The sequence below is a fragment of the Uloborus diversus genome, chromosome 9 (assembly GCF_026930045.1).
Source record: "Uloborus diversus isolate 005 chromosome 9, Udiv.v.3.1, whole genome shotgun sequence".
Lineage (NCBI taxonomy): Eukaryota > Metazoa > Arthropoda > Arachnida > Araneae > Uloboridae > Uloborus > Uloborus diversus.
In genome coordinates this window covers 146,701,828-146,722,199 of record NC_072739.1, presented here as the reverse complement: position 1 = coordinate 146,722,199, position 20,372 = coordinate 146,701,828, and the positions used below count along the sequence as shown (strand labels likewise).

The following is a 20,372-nucleotide window of genomic DNA, read 5'->3' as shown; positions in this document are numbered from 1 at the left end:
GTACCACTTTTGGCGACTTTATCACCTGCGCTAGCAATTTTTTTTTTTTTCCGCTTTTATTATTTTAGAATTCTTTTTCTCTTCTTTCTTTTGGAAACATAATTTAACGATCTCCAAATAGAAATACGAATTTCTTTCTTCAATAATTTTTTTAGACATCATTTTAATTCTTATGACATTAGAAAAAATATTCATTATTAAAACTGATGTCACTTTTTACAATTGTATTATTTTTAATTTGAAGCTTTTTTTTAACTTTGCATCAATTTCTTCAAAATCATTCCAAAACTTTATTAAATGTAAGGAGCAGCATGTATAGCCATTCAAGTATTTCATTAATATCCTCTTTATTATTAAATTGCAAAATTTAAAAAGTAATAAATAAAATTTTCATTGGAAAAGTTAAAAATCAGATTAACAATTGTCAAAAATGATGAAACTTACGTTATGATGATGTCCAAAATCCGTTACCTACAGGAAAGCAATGTCCAAAATCTGTTACCTACAGATTGCTGATTTAATTTGCTAATTAACAATTTTTACAAATACCTGCTGTCTTTTCATGTTCATATATTGTGTTCTAGGTATGCATACTATAGAATAAAATCAAAATTGATGTCAAATTCGAAAATTTTTGAAATTGCTCAAAGTTAACTTTTTTGTTCCCACCTTTTGAGAACTGCCCTTATACAATACCAAAAAATAGAAAATTAACAAAAGAAAAAAGAAAATGACGCCTGGAGCCGAAATTTATTATATAATTCCATCAGTAAAGAACCGTTAAGTAATAAATCTCCAAGAAAACCCATAAACAATGCAGATAGTCTAAAAATGAAACCACCCTGAATAAATTAGCAATAAATTTACCGAGGGGGAAAAACTATGTATGGAAACAATGTAATAAATGGAGAAATGCAGAAAAAAACAAAAAAGAGTGAAGGATAAACAAATTGGAATTAGTTGATCACAAAACAAAATAATTAAGCAAAAAATTAAAAAATAAAAGTAGGAAATGCACGACATTTACATAAAAATAATAGAAAAACTACACCAATTTTAATAAAAGAGTCCACACAGAAGAAAAATACGGAATTGCAGTAAGATCCTTAACTAAATTAGACCTCAGGATGTGGAAAGATTCTCAAAAATCAAGATCCAACAAATTGAGGCATTTTTGGACAATTTGATAAGAGTTGAAATCAAAAGAGTGATTCGAATCCCAACAGTGTTGAGCAATACTGGATTTAATCAGATGTTGTTTTTTCACATAGCTTTGATGTTCTTTTGAGCAAAATTTCAAAGAACGGTGGGTCTGTCTGATGTATCTGAGTCCGCAATTGCAAACAATTTTATAAATCCCACAACAATTAAGAGGGTGAATAAAATCTTCAAGGGAAGATAACGAAAGTTTATTAATGGGAAAAAACCGCACTTGGAATTAGAATCGCTTCAGAATCTTAGCAACCTGAAAACTAATACCAGTGAAGAAAGGCAGAACAACTAAATTCTTAGTGCTAAAAGTTCTATTTTGAGTTTTTTTTGTAAAATTTTTTATAACTGGAATCGACTAAGGTGGGCGGATAGTCTCTATCAACAGCCACAGCTCTTGAATAGTTAAGTTCCACATTAAGAAGCTCAGGTGAAGAACAAATACTCATTGCACGATAAACAAATGTGTTGAAAGCTAAATATTTTTTATTAGGAGGGTGATACGATAATCTATGTGAGGGTAAGTAAACAGCAAAAGGAATTGCGATAAACCTTAGTTTCAAAACCGGACTCAGTTCGAGAAATGAGAACATCCAGAAATGGAAGGCAATTATTCTGTTCTTTTTCACAAGAGAGCTGAATATGAGGATGAATGGAATTTAAAATAGATAAAGCTTCATCAATGTTAGGTTGATCGCTGTTCATAAGAACAAAACAGTCATCAACATAGCAAACATAGAATTGAAACTGTAGTTTCTTAAACAACTTGACATAAAAGTAATTGCATGTAGTAAATATCACTAATAGGGATTGCAATACCGGACCAAAAATTCAATTCCGGTATTCGGTATTTTTAAAACGTGATACCGGAATACTGGTATTTACTTATTTTATACTGGAAATTTCTCAAAAACTGCTTGAAAACATATTGTTTCGTTGCCTCATTTCACAATTTTGTGCAAAAATTGTATTATATGTAAACATATTGTGAACAAATATAAAATGAAGGAATAAATGCCACAATATAAAATCAATACTAGTAAAAAACATAATGCATTTATTGAATTGTCTCTAAGCCTGGAACTCGTTTTAGTGCTCAACTTTCCTACAGTTGAAGTTCTGATTTCACGCAGTTCAGTCTGTTGCATGTCATTTTTGGATAAACCCTTTTGTGTGTGTGTGTGTTTCTTTCGTATTGTGTGTGTTGCAATATTAACATCATTTTCTCTTGAATAGGAGGGGGTTTGTGGGTACTTTTTATTAGCCCTTTAGTTCAAAATTTATGATAAACTTGACTAAATTTCATCTTGTTGGTTTCTCTTATTTGTTTTAGCTTTCTTTTCAAAATTCTTTGCAATTATAATTATGTAAAAATCTAAAAATATCTTTGAATTTGTGGAACACATTTATGCTTTTACTCTATGCAAATTTTCAAGGCAATATATTATTTCTAAATATTATCTTGCCAAGTATATGGCCACATAGCGAGACAGCACAACAAACCAATACTGGTGCCTGCAAATTGCCATTTGTAATGCTAACAAGAAACAGTTTCAGGGACCGCGTTAAGCATTCGCTAATGCGCCAAATGCGATAAAATCGTAAAATCGGTGAACAAAATTTGAATTTGGCGAATTTATTGGCGAACAGAAAATTCTTTGAAATATACACAGAGGGAAAAAAATCTCCCTTCAGATGTCAATTTAGATAAAAATTAGGTCCGTTCACAAAATTTGGACCCCTAAAAACGGACCCTTCACAAAATTCTGACTCCTAAAAACGAACCTTTCACAAAACTCCCAGACTAGCGATAACTGAAAGTTGTTTTATCCTCGGATCGGAGAGTTTCCGTCCATCAGATCGGAGGAAGGATGACGTTTGCCTCTCGCCTATTTGGGGCACTGTATTTGCGCCTCTCGCTGAATGGATATCGAATGCGCAGTGTGGCTACTGAGTAGGAAGTGTTGGCGGATGCCTTGTTGAATGGCGCGTTTGTTTCATTGTGTTCAATGTCTGAAACATCGGAGTAAGATAGGAATTCAGGCTTTACTTCGTTAAAAGCTTTTATTTCTACTCTCAAATTTATTAAAGAATGATAAATATCACTTGAAGTTGTTTTTAGCCATTTTTTCCTTTGAAAAATTACATATGATTTGTGGAAAAACTACTTAATTTGCATTTTTTTTCTCACCAAATTCCTAAAAACGGACAAAAATTTCTGGATATTTCCCTGCCTTTATCCTCAAAAAATTGTCAAAAATTAAGCTATACTTCACACTCTGATTAAATATTTCTGCAGACAAAAATACATTAAAATGAGTAAAAGTTAGTCTTTGACTAAGACTTTTGAAATTTGGCTAATTTACTGGCGAACAATTCGAAATCCTTATCGCGATCCCTGAGTTTTTATCAAAATTTGGTACAGTTGAGACAAATATTTAATAAAAAAATCATAAAGTATTCCCGCAATCGATGGGGGAATTAAAATTAGACTTGAAATTAACTTTTCCAAAAGGAAAAATGAGCGATCAGGGAAATGAAAAAAATAAATACATGGTGTACAAAATACTTTTGTTTAATGATATTCTATTAGTTCATGCTTTTGGAGCTAAATTTTTACATCAATCGATTGATTTCGGTTCTGTATCATTGGAAAATGAATGTACACTTAAAATATAAGTAGATATTAAGTTAAATTGAAAATTCTTGAATTAAAACTATTTATCATTTTCAGCTAGTACTGAAAATGCCGGTATTTTCCTCAGCAAATACCGGTATTATGAAATTGCAAAATTGCTTGAAATACCAGTATTCGGTATAGAAATCCCTAATCACTAAGGATGGGGCTATGTGGGTTTCTCATAGCCAGACCATCTGACATCATATAAAATTTACCATTAAAAACAAAGGAACATTGCTTTAGACAAGTAAGAGTAAGGAAAACTAAATCCTCAATTTCCTTGCAGGTAAAATGAAATTCAGAAAGTCTGCTCTGAAGGTATAATGAACCCTAGACCGGAATGTTCGTAAATAATGAGTTCACATCACAAGAAGCCATAAAAGAATTATTTGCAGCGCAACTCTGAGTTTTTGACAAAATCTATCGAGTTTTTTTTTTTTTTTTTACAGTGAATACATTATGACTCATAAGAGGAGAAAACAGAGATTAATTTATAAGAAGACGTACCAATATCGGAAACTATCGGCCTGAAAGGGATGCCAGCTTTATGTACTTTGGGAAAAGCATAAAATCTAGCACAATTAGCAATAGAAGGAATAACAGAGCGTTTAACACTTAATGGAATAGACTGAACAGACTTGACAGCAAAAGACAGTCCTTAATTCATTATCACTAGGATCTTTAGAAATCTCTAAGTAGGGACCAGAAGAAATCAAATCATTAGTTTTGTCACCATAAGATGATTTGTCAAGAACAACAATTTGACCACCCTTGTCAATTTGGGTAACAACAATATCTGAATTAGAAGTTAAATTCTTTACAATACCACTAACAGTATTAGTAAAGATGGGATTAGAAATTCTAGAATTAAAGTCCATATCAGAAGCAATAAGATGCCTAACGCAATCTTTTTGAGTGGATTATAAGGCACTAAATTTAAAGGCATTCACAATAGGAGCAATAAGCTTAGAAAAAGGTTTGCTGGGCAGAGCAAAATTATCGCATTTTAGAGCATTAATTTGAGAGCTGTTTAAAGGAACACTAGAAATATTGACAAGATTTTTATTCACCACCGGTAAATTTTTCAAAGGGACAACTTTCGAATTTTTACAAGGTTTAGCTAATTTCCTTTTCAAAACAACTTGATGATTCTTAGAAGAATGAAGGGTTCTAGACCAAGAAGTTCTATCAACAAAATCAAAATCAGAAATAGAATTTGAAATAGAGAGATGCAAATCATAGAGCTCATGTTCAATAAACGAAGTGTGTTTCCTAGTTTCTTGGATTGAAGCTTTAAGTAGAGCCAATTTTGACCGAAAGACAATTGACTTAAAAGTGCGAACAGGTATCATTTTGACTGTTTTGAGAAAAAAAAGAAATGCAAATACTTTTACTGAAGCTGAAACAGAGCAAAAACTCAAAAATACCTTTTAGAACATATCATTTCAAAAACTTGAAGCATTTAAAATGTTTTTTACACACAAAAGGGAGCATTAGCCGCTATTTTCTGAAACGCTACTGAAACAAACACAGCTGGTAATTTTAAGGGTATTTTAAACTTTATTTTAACCATTCCATTATATAATGTCTTTGCAGTCTTTAAATAAATGGCATTTATTATGCATATGCTTATTTCTGTCTAATTTTTACAAATATAAAACATTGGGAACTATGCAGATTTTTTCTCGGGGGCGAAATTGACCCGTACGAACCCTGCCATAATGTGAGTGTAAAAAACAACAAGTAAAATGATTTGCAACTGATTACCTTAAATAATATTTAATCATTTAAAAAAAAATAGCAATTTTTCTACACTACAGCAATTGGAAAATAAAAATTCTTACTTTGCATTGAAAATACATTTCTTCTAAACTTATTCCATTTTGCTCTTGAAATCTTTTGTGGATGTTTAACCGTTTCATGCTCCAGTAGAGCTTCCTCTTTAATATCAGTGGAATGATCGTTACATGGAAGTTCAATTTTCTGATCTATTTCTTCAGGAACTATGATTTTTCTCACATAAAAATCACCAACGGAAAGTGTAGATTTGATTTTTTTAAGATATGAAGCTAATTCTAATCTTGAACTTATTGTTACTCCATCAGGACTGAAAGAGAGATAAAAAACTATTATAAAAGATGCGTTTGAAAGGGGAAAAATACATAAAATGAACCCAATTAATGCTTAAATATACTCACAATTTAGGAAAATGTTTTTTAACTGTGAGTATTGCCCTGGAGAAACTGTTTTACGGAAAATTTTAGAAACTTCTTTTGAAAAAAACTTAATTGAAAGAGTTCAGTTTCCCCAATGGGTGTCAGTCGATCACTGCAACCTAGAGATGTTTGAGAAAACCTCAGACGAATTTATTGATTTATTTTGCAGAAACATGCCTTCTTTGGTCAGAACATGATTTTATTGCAAAGCAACAAGCATCATTCCTGGACGACCTTAAAGAAAACATCAGTGAGTCAGAATTTGTGGTTATATGTGATTTTTCTAAAAATTAAAGCATAGTTTTACAAAATGAAGAACAGAGCTACCACTGGACTAGTCAGCAGGTCACGATTCATCCTTTTGTGATACATTTTAAGAACGGCAACAATGAACGCTTGAACTTCGTTGTCATTTCTGACTGCCTAAAACACAATACAATAGCAGTCTACACTTTTCTCAAGAAAATCATTTCTTATTTAACAAACAAATTCCAAAAGCTTCCAAAAAGAATCCATTACTTTTCAGATGGTTCGGGCGCACAATACAAGAATAAGAAAAATTTTTTGAACCTTTGTCTTCATCAGAAAGATTTCAGTATTGAAGCCGAGTGGCACTTTTCGGCCACAGCACATGGAAAAGGGACTTGTGATGGAGTAGGCGGTTCAATTAAGAGACTGGCAGCTCGAGCAAGTTTGCAGAGGCCATACAAAAACCAGATCTAAACACCAGGAGATCTTTTTGAATGGGCAGTCAAAAATGTTCCAAAAGTAGATTTTGCCATTTCCACACAAAAAGATTTACATTGATTCTGATAAGATTTTACAGCCCTGATTCAAAGAAGCCTTAACAATCAAAGGTACACAGCAGTCCCGTTCATCCCTAAAAGTGATTCAAAATTATTAGTGAAGTACTTTTCAAATGATACTCAGGTGTATGAAAAGGAGGTAACAAAATCTTCTGAGACTCTTAGATTTGAAGAAATAAGAGACTACGTCATTGCTATGTTGTGTATGACAACAACTGGTGGCTTGGTTATGTATTAGAAAAAAACGAACAACAAGATGAAGTTAAAATTGCTTTTCCTTATCCACGTGGACCAACCAAATCTTTTTCCTATCCCAGACATTCAGATGTACTGTGGGTCTCTGTTGTGGACATACTAACAAGAGTCCTGTTACTCCAACAAGAACTTACTCGCTTCTAGAAAATGATATAGACCAAACCCAATTGGCTTTTTCAAAATTTAAACAGTGAACTTCTGAACATGGACCTCCTTCTTTACATAAAATCTGATTTATACTCAACAATTTCACTTCTTTAGCCACTTTTTTAAACTAGTGATTTTTTTCCTTATTTGTTTAAAATTAATATTTTTAGTTCTGTGTAAATTTCAATGAAGTTAAAATATTCTCATCCTTCTATATCACTCATAAATGTGAAGGCTTATAAAACCTGTTAATTATTGTAAAGCTGTCCTAATGATAAATATTCATGTATTCACCAAACAACAAAAGTATGTTCAACTTGTATTGTAGATTTTTAAAACATCACTATGCATACTTGCCAACTTACGAAGAAACAAAAACAGGAGATTCCACTAGAGGTATATAGGTGATTCACCAGCGACATATCTACATAACAGAATTATTAAATTATGCTTTTAAATAACATGAATATAAAATTTAAAGTGATTGTTTTTTTTGTTTTTTTTTTTTTTTTTTTTTTTTGCAGATGTAAGCAAGTTGCAAGACAGACATACTGCAAAGGAAAAACCAAATAATAAGGAATGAATTTGCTTCAAGTTTTGTACATTCCCCAGTCTATACGAAAAAAGTTGCTACAAAAATTTAATTACTAAATTCGGAAAAAAAATCAATATATAATGAAAATAAAATATAAAATAAGTAGGTATAGGGTAGCGCATGTTAAAATTACTTCAGACTTTCAAATTAATTGAAATATTTTCAAGATGCAAAATGATTGAAATCTGCTGCAATTTTCGGCAAAACACGTGCTTCGTTGAACATGCAATGTGGAAAGCTTCCAAAAAATTAATTTTTATGAAATGAGCTACTAATTGGAAAATTTTTTATTTTCTGACATTGGTAGACTAGAAAAGGGCGCTATCTATTGATAAGAAAATTAAACTTTTGATGATTGACTGAAAAAACTGCAAAAACGGGAGAAAATCCTAAAAAACGGGAAATCGGGAGATGGAAGCAAAAAACGGGAGTCTCCCATTTTAAACAGTAGAGTTGGCAAGTATGATTATGTTATACAGACCTAGCAGTTTTGCCCCAAAACCACCGTTTATATATAGCCTGGAAATATAGGTTTTATGAATTTATTATGAGCACAGAGTGTTTATTTCATAAACAATTTAATATACTCAAGTGATTTTGCATAAAATCTTATATCACTACATTAAAATTATTATTATTTGGTCAAAAATGTGTATTCATAAAAATTTTATTGTAAATATTTATTGTAAATTTACCAACTTTTCATACAGCATAAATTGATATAATTTTATTTAAATTTTGGTGTTTTATTTGCCTTATTTATTACTAATATTTTTATAAGAAGAATTTAAAGTACAATGTATTCATATTTGTCATGAAAGCATTTACTACAATATATTTTACCACAATAAAATAATCATATTTGGTCAAAATCGAATATTTATGAAAAATAGGAGTCGGTAATAATTTTTTTTTTTTTTTTTTTGACATAGATCCCATTACCATCCCATCATAAAACTTTACATGGTAGTTTATGAAAGTACTGTCTATTTACAGATTTTTTTTTTTTTTTGAAAATTTTAAAAGTGGTACTTTTGGAAAAAAAAATCAAAATAAAAAATTTGATTTGTATCAAAAAAAAAAAAAAAACTTTTTTTACTACAACCTATGGCACGTTGCATGTCTCTTAAAAGAGCATTAAAAAAGCTACAAAATAACACCTGTCCCACCTCTCTAACTCAATTTTGAGTTTTTACAGCAATTTAAAAATTGCTTGTTTGTAGTTTTTTCACTATTTTTTGAAAACTTTACAAGGCTGTACACAAAAATCTATTCAAGATAAAAATTTGAAATTTTGTACTTTTGTTATTCTTTGTGCCCACTATATGTGTACCAAATTTTATCAAAATCTGAAGAGGTGAGGTAAAAAGGTGTGTTGAGTTGACATGGATATATGAATACATGGATTTATAACAATTTGCACTACCTAAGAAAGTTGCAAACACCTACTTACCTATACAAATAAAAATCTACTTTGCCATTTTGTTTGCGAGACTTTTGGCGTGGCTCTGAACACCAGCCATCAGGTAAAGTACTAGTTAGTTCTTCAACTTCTTTATCAACAGTTGTGCTTGATTTTGTGCTTAATTTTTGAGAATGTAAAACATTCTTATTCATAGGAGACGAAATATTATGAGATCTTTTAACTTCTGTGCACGAAATAGTGATCGGATTTCTGCTTGGTTTCTCCAGTTGATAGGATTTCTGTTTTTTAGCTCTTTGAAATGTTGTTTTCTTTCTTTTACCTACTTTCTTCTTTTCCATAAGTTTATTCACCTAAACATATTTAGAAGGGGGGGAAAAAACTTTTGAGTACTTCAAACTTCGTAATAAATAAATGAGCAAAGTATTAACAGAGAAATATTATGATTTTGAATTTTATTATATTTCATATTGTGCATACATAGAACTAACTAGTTGCAATAACATCAAACTCAGTAGTTTTGCCACAGCAAAAACGATAATTCTATCTATTTTCTTTATCCTTACCGATAGTAAGTTGAAAAAAGAAAAATAAGTATCAAATTTCCCTGAGTCAATTATTGAAAAAAGAGAGGGGGAAAAAATTGTAGTTCCATGCAGTGGTTTTAGTCTAAGGGAAAAAAGATTTGGTCATAACAGTTTTGTACTGTCATCATGTTTCCAAATTTGACCAAAATGAATGAAGGTGTTTTCTTTACGTATTATCATAAATTCATATACAGAAAAATGACCTTTAACACGAAAATGCTCAGCCTGAAAAATTGGTAATTATGAAGCAATGTAGCAGTCTAGACAGTATGTTGTGCAATGTAATACAGGGCGATTCCAGGAAAAGTGGTCCTGACACACTGAAATATTTTTTTCACACAAATTAAAAACAAATCTTTTTTTTTTAATTGAAAAATATCTACTGTTTCCAATTTCAGCATCAATTTTATGATAAAAACATTTTTTCTATGAGATTTTGGCCATATTTGGTAGCACATAGACAGTATCATAAAAAAAATGCATAGTTAAAAAGATAAATTTAAAAGCCATATTTTTCTTAATCATTAAGGGTCATTCCATAGAAATGTCAACCTCAACCTCAGAAATTTTTTTTCTGCAAAGCCCTAATTGTGACTTATCATTTCATTCAGCATACTTTCTAGCACATTAATCCAGTAACAGTTTGCAAAAATTTCATTCGGTATTTTTCTTCTGGCTCTAAACGTGCAAGGTTGTAGAAAAGGCTTAAAATACGCTAAAAACATGCGTCTAAGTTTTCTTGTGTAACGTAAAAGTTTTTCAAATTTTTAAAAGAACTATTTTTATTCTAAAAGATTAGATGTTGGCCCAATAAAATTGACTGTTCTTTTTGCATACATTATAAGATACGTATTTTAATTAGTTTGGCTATTTTACTGAAAATATTTACGTTACGTTAGTCACGAAAATGAACTTTTTTCTGCATAAAAACTAAACCAGATGATTGAACCAAACATCACTTTTTATTTTCTTACATCTATGTTATATCTACTTAAAAAGTGCAAAATATTTATTTTTGTATCAGTAGATATAAAATAATTAGTGTGACTAACGCAACATTTGAGATGTGACTAACGTAACAGTTTGCATGTGACTAACATAACATTTTAAAAATGACTGCTAATATTTAAAACTTATTTAATGTACATTTTCATGAACAATTTTGAATAAGAAGCCATTCTATATTGATAAAACATATAAAGGGTGAAAAATACCAGTAATATTACATTGTAGACCTTCTGTCTATTAAAAAAAATAATTTTATAAAGGTCTTTAAAAATATACTTTCAATTTAAAGAATTATTATTAAAAAAAAAAGGTGAGTAAAGCAAAATGAGTACTCTGCTGAATGTGCGTGCATTCAACGCAAGAATCCAAGCTAAATAATTAAGAAAATAGAAAGACAGTTTTAACAAAGAAGAACGTCTATTTTTAGAAAATACATCTCCACCTATTATTAAAATGAAGTAATGGCAGCTCGTTGGAAAACATTTGAAGATGTTACATGATACAGTGAGAATAAGCACTGCTGCCATATATTTCAGAAAATGCAAGAATGATCATTTAGAAATTCAAACATTTGCGGTGATATCCGGAAATAAAATTCATTCTGCAAAAATGTTTGAATATTTTTTTTCAATGTTACATTTTGATTCAGGATGCACAACACTATTCGTTCGATGAATTAGTAAACCTTGAAAAATAATATGCCATTGAAAAGTACTAGGAGTTTCTTATGACGATAATTAGTATATCTGCAGAATATTAGAATTCGGCGAAACTATCAACTTGAATAAAGTTATTTTTTTAAAAGAGATATATATATATAAGATTTAATTAGCCCAAAATAATATTATTCAGTTTGTAAAAGCAGATTTTATTTATTTATTTATTTATTTTTCGCACATTCAAATTGAGTTAATTGAACTGAATCCTTCCATTTAATTTTTTACACTAATGTAGAAAAAAAGTAAAGAAAGAACCACAATGCAACGCAAAGGAGGTTCCTAAAAAGTGTAAAAGTAATATAAGAGCAAAAGATTAATTACAAAAAGTTTTTTATATGCATTCATTGCTTGCTATCCGATGGTTACGTTAGTCACGTTACGTTAGTCACACACAGTTTTTCGTAAACGCACCATTAAGGGCCAAAAAAGATTTATGTGTAATAAATCTGTAGTATATTTTTAAAAATAGACTGTTTGCCTCTTACAAATATATAGGCCAATGTTAAATGCCTGCGTAACTTTCAGAAAAATTTGCCTCGTAACATAAGCATTGTTTCTCAGGGTTGCAAAAATGTTACGTTAGTCACGATGCCTTTTTTGGCAAAAAAATACCTGCCAGCGCTTATTTTGCTTCAAATTCTTGGTAGAAATGAAAAATAGTCACTTTGTATATTTTAAATCTGCATATTAAAGCAAAAAACATTTATTTTTACTCCCGGTGTAGGTAAAAAGAGTAAGAAAATCAGCTGCGAATGTTACGTTAGTCACTATGGAATGACCCTTAATTTTTTCTTGAAAAAACTATGAAATAACATTAAAACAAATGTTTTACTATGAGTAAAAAACTTAAAAGTAAGACTTTTATTAAAATTTCAACCCTAGAAAACACTCAGACCATTTTTTTCGTAACACACTTTATGCGTGAAGTAGTCAAGTTTTCCTCCTAACCTAAATTAGCGGGCTAAAAGAAAAATATCTCATATTATTAATTAACTTGATATGTTAGTCATATACCTGAAGTTTCATCTTTCGACATTTGGTAGAAAATATTTGTTAGAGCTTCATAAAGGACACACGTAACGATTTTGCATGATTTTCTTCACAAGTTGGATCTTTACATTTGAGTGTTAAGGTGAGGCTATTTTAAATGATTCATCTAAAAATATTGTGTGCTGACTCTAAAACTATGCCTCAGTGAAAAAGTGAAATAATGTTCCATGTATGAATATGAGCTTAAAAAGGTTTGTACTTGAAGAAAGAGAATAGAACCACAGACAAAATTATTTCCATACCTAAATAAAAATGTAATAAATATTTGTTACCTATATACATAGAAAAAGAGGTTAGTGACAGCATGAAAGAAAAGGTGAAAACTTTTGTTTAGGTAGAAAAGTATCAGTAAATTGAGAAACATTAAAGTTCAGTAATCCACTGATTTTTTTAACATAATAAAGGATCCTGCACATTCAACCAAAGTATTTTTACTCAATCAAGTTGATATTGACTTGAAGATAACCTGTGCAAAAATGTAAAATATAGTCCAGGTATCAAGAGAATGAATGTTATGTCAGCCATGAAGAGCAGAATCATGGTATGCAGATTATCTGCACCAGATTTGATAGTGATTTCTGATGATTGATCTAATAAAAAAAAAGGCTGTTACTGAGCTACAAGTGGGTGACTGGTGTTACGTGGATGGAAAAAATTCAAAACCATATAGTTTACTAAAGGGGTTACCATCCCTCCTAAGAGGATGCCCCCATTTCCCTGAAATTCTACAGAGCAACTCTCCGCACCCCAAATGGTATTAAAAAACCCTATAAAATGAACACCTCTAAAATATTTAATGGCACAATCTGCACCATAACCCCTCTACTCTTGGGCACCCTTAGTTAACAATCTTAGGGGCTTTTAATTCATGTGTGTGATTTGAAATTGACTTAAGTAAATCATATTTTAGTACTAAAATGACTTTTGAATGAAACGTATTTCACAAGCGGCCACACTCGTAATACTCTTCAGTGAAATATGTACAGAGTGTATTCATCTTACACTGGCAACGTAACCGCTTCAGGAAAACATATTTGCAAATAGTAATATTAACACATGTAACACTTAGTACACATGTAAACAAAAAGTGGTTCATTTTACTCTCAAAGCTTCAGTTCCTTCCATTTCTTTCATATTCTGAGTCACAAACGTAATGCTTTAAAATTTTATGAAAAAATTTAGATCTATCCACAATAAAAATATTGCCATTAAAACAATCCTAGATATTCTTCATTGTCATAATAAATGAGAACAAAAGATATTTTAAAAGCTTCATTGAAATTTTTATTGTTGTTTTCAAAGAAACAGCGTCTTTCTGACGCTGTTTCTTTGTTCTGCTCATACATGTCAGGGTGGAAAAATCCGGTAAAATTTTCTTCCCAAACCATGATCTGCTTCAATTGTTAAAATAAATTGGTTTTCTCCAGTAAGTTTCAAGTACAGTTAACCCTCGTTTATCGCGGTTAATTCGTTCCAGACTTTACTGCGATAACTGAATTTCCGCGAAGCAGGGTTCTGTATTTATAAACCAAATATTTTCCTAATTAGAGCGCATGAAACTTACTTTATGACAAGTTAAATGGGTTCCTAACATAGAGCAATCCAGACCTGAAACAGCATCCTTTGCCCCCATTACATTTGTATTACTTAATATATTACACAAAAATTAGACGAAATATATATCACATTGTTAATCATTGAGAAATAAATTCTACACACACATGAAGTTCTTACAATCTATCTACTAATCTATGAAAATAGCTCAACTTATTCGATGATGAATTAACTGCCAGTTAGTGACCATATGAGCTCCCATTCTTCCTAAACACCGTATACAACTTACAAAGCTAGTACATTGTTGAACACCATTTATAGATGCATTTAGATCCCCTAGTAATAATACAGTGAACCTTCCAGTTAGTGTTTAACGGTTAAAATGAGACGGCGATTCCCTTCACTTTCTTTGGTGATTTTATACCTCCACTTTCTCAACTAGTACAACTACACACCTCAGAAGAGTTCAGATTACTTAAAAAGACATGCATTGTTATTCTTTTGTAGGAAAAGTTTACACGAGCGCATGCAAAAGGCTAGTTAAATTTGAAAAAAAAAAAAGGTTAAAAAACCACGAAGTAGTGAAGCCGCGAAAGTTGAAGCGCGAAGTAGCGAGGGATGGCTGTAATTATATGTTTTTATGCAGTATTTGGCACTCTTCAGTTCTAATATTCACAAAAGGTAACAGACGTAACGCACCAATTTCACCAAATCAAAAAAATATTTACTGCTTTAAAAAATTTTAAAAAATCTCTTAACACACTTTTGATAGTTACCTCTCTCTTTAAAAAAATCTTGATTTTACCCATTCATAATTCACAGAATTTCACGTATATATACCAAGTTTCAAATATCTAGCTTCATAAAGGATAACCCACGTAACAGATTTTTTTTTTTTATACAACAAAATAATTTATATGCACTTTCAACTTTTTTTTGTCATTCTTAAAACAAATGAAATCTTAACAACTAGTTGAGCAAACTATGAAAAGTATCCAGTAAGTTTGCTATACAGGGTGTTATATTAATTATGTGTTATATTAAATTTGAAAAATGTTGTGCAAAAGTAACACACATAATGAAAGAAACGCCCTACACAGCTGTTAACCCAAAAACTCTTTTAACAGGAAAAATGATTTTGGTTAATTTAGCTTCATGCTAAACCTTTATCATAGAATGGTATGTGGAAAAAAAAAAAACATGGAAGTTGAAAACAAATGAAGTTGGGTTGTTTAGTTTTGAGCTCGTTAAGGAAAAGCTAATGCTTCTAAAAATGAAATGACAAGCCCAGGGGTTCCCTAACTTTTCAGATTTGAGGTAGTCTCTTTTATACACACAAACAAAAATATATAAAAATTAATATTGTGGACAGCGGACACTTTATGGCACCCTTCACCTCTCTCTGCAGCACCCATTTAGAGAATTTTTAGAATAGAAAAAAAATGCTTTTCACCAAGTCAATGCAAAAACTAAAATGACCTTAAAAGCAGAAAAATTTCAAGCCTGCATAGTCCGAATGCAATGCTTCTATGAAACATGATCAATGATAGCTGAAAATAACTGTCATGTGCATGCAAAATGACTAGAAAACTACAAACAGTGCAAGTAAGAACCACATTGTGCAGTATGCACATTACTGTTAAAATAAAATTAAAAAAAAAAATTTACCTTTTTATGCATGTTGAGTTTTAAAATGTTTTTAATGAATTATTTATTATTTATGAGGATTTTCAAATAAGAAATTTAAAAAATTGTCTCACACAAAATGAAGTTTGTACCTTAGTATCAACTGTACTTGTCTCAACAGAAGTTAAAGACTGTTGACTTCCACTATTTTTTTTGACTGACACTGGATCCTCATCTTTATCAAGCTCAATTGTCATAACATCTTCAATTATGATCGAACTCAAAGAGCATCTATCATCTTCGGTATAAAAGTTTCTAAAACCTGAAAAACAGCAAAAACAAACAGCCAATGCCCCTTTAAAAAATGTCAAAAATTTATTATGAAAAATGGAAGAGATAAAGCACCAACAATACATCAAAAGATGCAAAAAAAGACATGAATCGATAAAAACAGCAAATGGCTTGTAATTAAATAACATTTATATTTACAATATAATCATAAGAATAAATAACTATGAGCAAAGTTAGAGAGAGAGTCTAATAACTATTTTATCTAAAAGTTTTTAACTAACTATCACTTTAGACAAGCTGAATTCTAATTACTATGCTAATTTATGCCACTACTAGAAAAATGTCTAAATACCAGTAAACATCACATACATTTAGTATGCATTAACAGTTAAAATTAATTAAAAAATAATAACTTAAAAGAAAATCATAAAAACTATTATTTTCAGATTGTAAAACACATTCAGATTATATAAAGTACAAAAAAGTATCTACAAATACATACAATAAAAAGTATACACAAACAAATGCATTGTAATAAAAATTGTCTAAAAAAAGCATACAAAAAATTATCCAAACAAATGTATGTAACAAAAGTTAAACAGTCAAAAACAAATGGAAGATGGCATATAAGTAAACAAAAACATATCAAAAACATTCTTTAGTATTGCATTATTCTCTATAATAGAACAATGGTAAAAATTTTTTTCTTCATAATTTATGTAATTATGAAGGCTTTCAGGGCCGGTGTCAATAGTGTTGTAAGATTCCGGGCTGTTGTGCCGTAGTTTGAGTGATGTCACTCCAAACGTTTGGGCCTCATTTGCGGCGGTCATCTTCAGTGTTTACGTGATAGAAGCTTCCTAGTGGTAGTGACTTCCTAGCAACTGATGTGCTGCAGATACAGTGAAAAGTTTGAAGTAACAACACTCAGCTCATGGCACAACAGCCTGGAGTCTTACAACATTATTTCATAATTTATATTATTAAAAATACAGATGCAGCTTTTTGATTAAATTTTTATTTGTATATAGCAACATCTGAGGAATCAGTGTCAAGATAGGAAGCAATCTTCAATTATAATTGATATAACCCAAAGAATAACTATTATCTTCATCATTAAATCTTTTAATGCCTGAAAAACAGCAAAAACAAGTTAATGCATGGTTGGAAAAAATTGAAAAAATATTGCACTCATAACAAAAACAAGTAAAACCAACAATTATTCTTCAATGTGTGCAGATAGAGAGAAAAACACTGGATTAATGGGAACATCAGATATAGTGAGTAAATACTATTTAAAATTACAATATAATAAAAATAAATAATGATAAGTGAAACCAGAATCTCAAATGAGGCAGTGAGAAGCAAAAGGATGTAAGTGGTTATTTTGAAGTTTTGAGTAAAATGCGATTAAAGATTACGTCCTAGGTAGGCTTTCATCGATTCTTTTTTCTAAATCATGCTGTACAGCAGCACCTATGAGGGCTACTAGTACTATCTCTTACCCCACGCCAGAGGAGAGGTTCCCCTACTATTTGAACTGGTTATCATTTTTAATTTTGCTATTTACATCCCTTTGCTTCTCCCTGCCTCAAATATTTTAAACATTCACTTTGGGCAAAATGAGTTTGATTTCCTTCAATTATTCACCCACCACCGCCAGAAAAGTCTGACCATATTACTCTTAATGCCAGAAATAAGTGAAGTTGACCAGCATGGCAGGAAATTTTTTTATTTTCCGGCAGACCAAATAGTTCCGGGATTCCTTTGCAATAAACAATGGACTGAAAAAATTTGCAAATTAAAGAGTGTTTGTTATTATTACAGGTCATTCATTATAGATTTAGTTATATCACAATGAATTGATTGATTCAAGCAAATTCATTTAAATTTTTTGTTATAAATTAGTTTGAATTTCAACTCCAAAGGCAAGTATATATTTTTTCATTCATTAATAGTTGTGTTAAATTCTTTATGTAATTGTGAAATATTTCAATTTCAGAACTAGAAATGCTTGTTTCATTTTAATATAGCTTTTCATAAAATTATTCTTAATGAATTAGATTTTTCTTATTAGTACAAGAATAACCACATTGTCAATGAATATTACAACAAGATCAAACTATTTATTAATAAAATAAGTTAATATAGAGAACTCATTGTTTTTTATGTTAAACATATATTTGTTACATTAAATTAAATGTACAGTAAAACCTTGTTAAGTCGTCACTCAAGTTACTAAATATTTTTGACCACTGATGCAGAGTGACTACTTTTGTGGAGTGTGATCTGAGCCCCCCTTACAATTTTGCATATGGGCACCCATGTAAGGAAGAAAAAAAAAACCAAACAAATGTTGTTGCGTGCCAGCAAGGCTGGTAATTTGGGGTGTGTTGTTTCACTTCTCCAACTATACCATAATTTGGAGTGAAGTCCGACTTCTACAGAACACACATGCCATAAGGACCCATTTACATAGGGCAGGCAACCATTCACAGCACGACAACACATTCACAAAGAAAGGACAAGTACAGGAGCGAGAAAGTACTTCCATGGCCCGAGCTGAGATTCGAACCCGGACCTTCCTGTTGCAGTCAGACTTCTCTGACCACAAGACAAGGAACATTTGAGAAAGAAAATGAATATTTTTAACTTTTCGGGATTTTAATTGAAATTTCAGCAAAAAGTGATTAGAAATTTCTCACACTTAAATTTTGATGCAATTCCCCCCCCCCCTCCATTTTATGTTAAAATACTGTCTCATGTTAAAAGTTTTTAAACAAGTTGTTGTATGATAATATAATTTGCATATAGATCAAAAAATGTTTAATAATACTTTTTGTAAAAAAGCTTATTCCAATAACCTTAGTGAAGAACTTATTTTCCTTCTTCATAAAACAAACAAGCAACTTTAATCACAAAATTATGTTTCTGCTGACTGTGCAAACCAAATGTACAGGGGGCAGCAAAAAAAAAAAAAAACCCCGGGCAAGCAATTTCCCAAGAAACTTTATTAAAAATAAATAAATTAACAAAACACAAAAAATAAAAATATGAGAAGACCTTTGGCAATCAATAAATTTAATTGGTTTCAAACTAGCAGTCTTTTGCAGTAATACAGAGATACAACTGCTTATTGAAATTTTCATTCAAGGGCTGCAAGTCCTTTAATTAATCCTATTCCCTATAAAGCAATTGGTTTAGAGGGTTCAAACTTATGTGTAGTTTAGGATAGACCCTTGACTCCAAAATAGGCCATAGTTTAATAAATGGGATTGAAGTCTAGCGAGTTAAAGCGTCCACTCAAAAAATGATATTGTATGTCAAAAACAATGCGCCTTGCACCACTCGTCTTTTTGGCCATATTAATCGGTCTGGAGTTAAAGGAAAATGTCCAGATACAATGCTGAAGTGCTTTTAGGTCCACAGAAGTACAATAACTTCTAAAATGTCCTTCTGGTTCACTTTTTGATTCATTTTACAGCCCTCATCCACAAAAAACTAGAGATTTTTGGTCGCTTATGCTGATTCCATCACAGACCAAGCCCGACTTCGGATTTTGGCGAGATTTAACATTTTCTAAGGTGCTTGGCTTGTCTACAGAGCAAATCCTATTGTTTTGGGGGATATGCGCTGGTTGAATGGTAAATCAGTGAAAGGTATCTCTTCCAGGGTGGACTTGCGGCCTGTCGCAAATGTTTCTGGCATCTTTGGAGTCATACGAATGCCTGAACTTTTTGGAACTTGTACAACTTTTGTTTAAGCTGTTTTTTTCCCTTAGTCTCACTTATCGGTCACAAATCTCTATCTTACGAATGACTGCTCTCGTAAAAACCCAAGGATTTCATTGAACTCACTTTTGGATGACCTGACGATTAACTGAAATGTACACTGTTCGTTTTTATACACTTTCCGGACATCAACTATTATTTCCAAGCCACTTGAAATGGCCTACCGTTTCAAATACTGTTTGCTGAGGCACAACAAGAAAAACGAATTGTCGTTCTACTTGGTTAAACAATGTAAAATAGCAGATATTTTGCTTAAAATTGTAAGAAAAACCAAAAAATAATACATAATCTAGGAAATACAGTCGGACCTCCATATATCGAAGTACTAAATTGTCGGAAAAAAAATCGATATATAGAAATTTCGATATATAGAAACGATCTTATTTTGTCCTAAAAGTCTCCTAAAACATTAAAA

General features: G+C 31.0%; 1 protein-coding gene across 1 annotated transcript in view; it reads right to left on the bottom strand.

Annotated features, from left to right (window-relative positions):
* The window catches only part of LOC129229309 (uncharacterized), a 68,913-nt gene that overhangs the window by 17,944 nt on the left and 30,597 nt on the right, over nt 1-20,372 (bottom strand). The window contains exons 2-4 of the mRNA XM_054863592.1: nt 16,028-16,197; nt 9,362-9,684; nt 5,734-5,996 (exon numbers count right to left, since the gene is read on the bottom strand). Of these exons, the coding sequence (XP_054719567.1) occupies nt 5,734-5,996; nt 9,362-9,684; nt 16,028-16,132 (691 nt within the window). The 5' untranslated portion in view covers nt 16,133-16,197. The remainder of the gene's footprint in view (nt 1-5,733; nt 5,997-9,361; nt 9,685-16,027; nt 16,198-20,372) is intronic.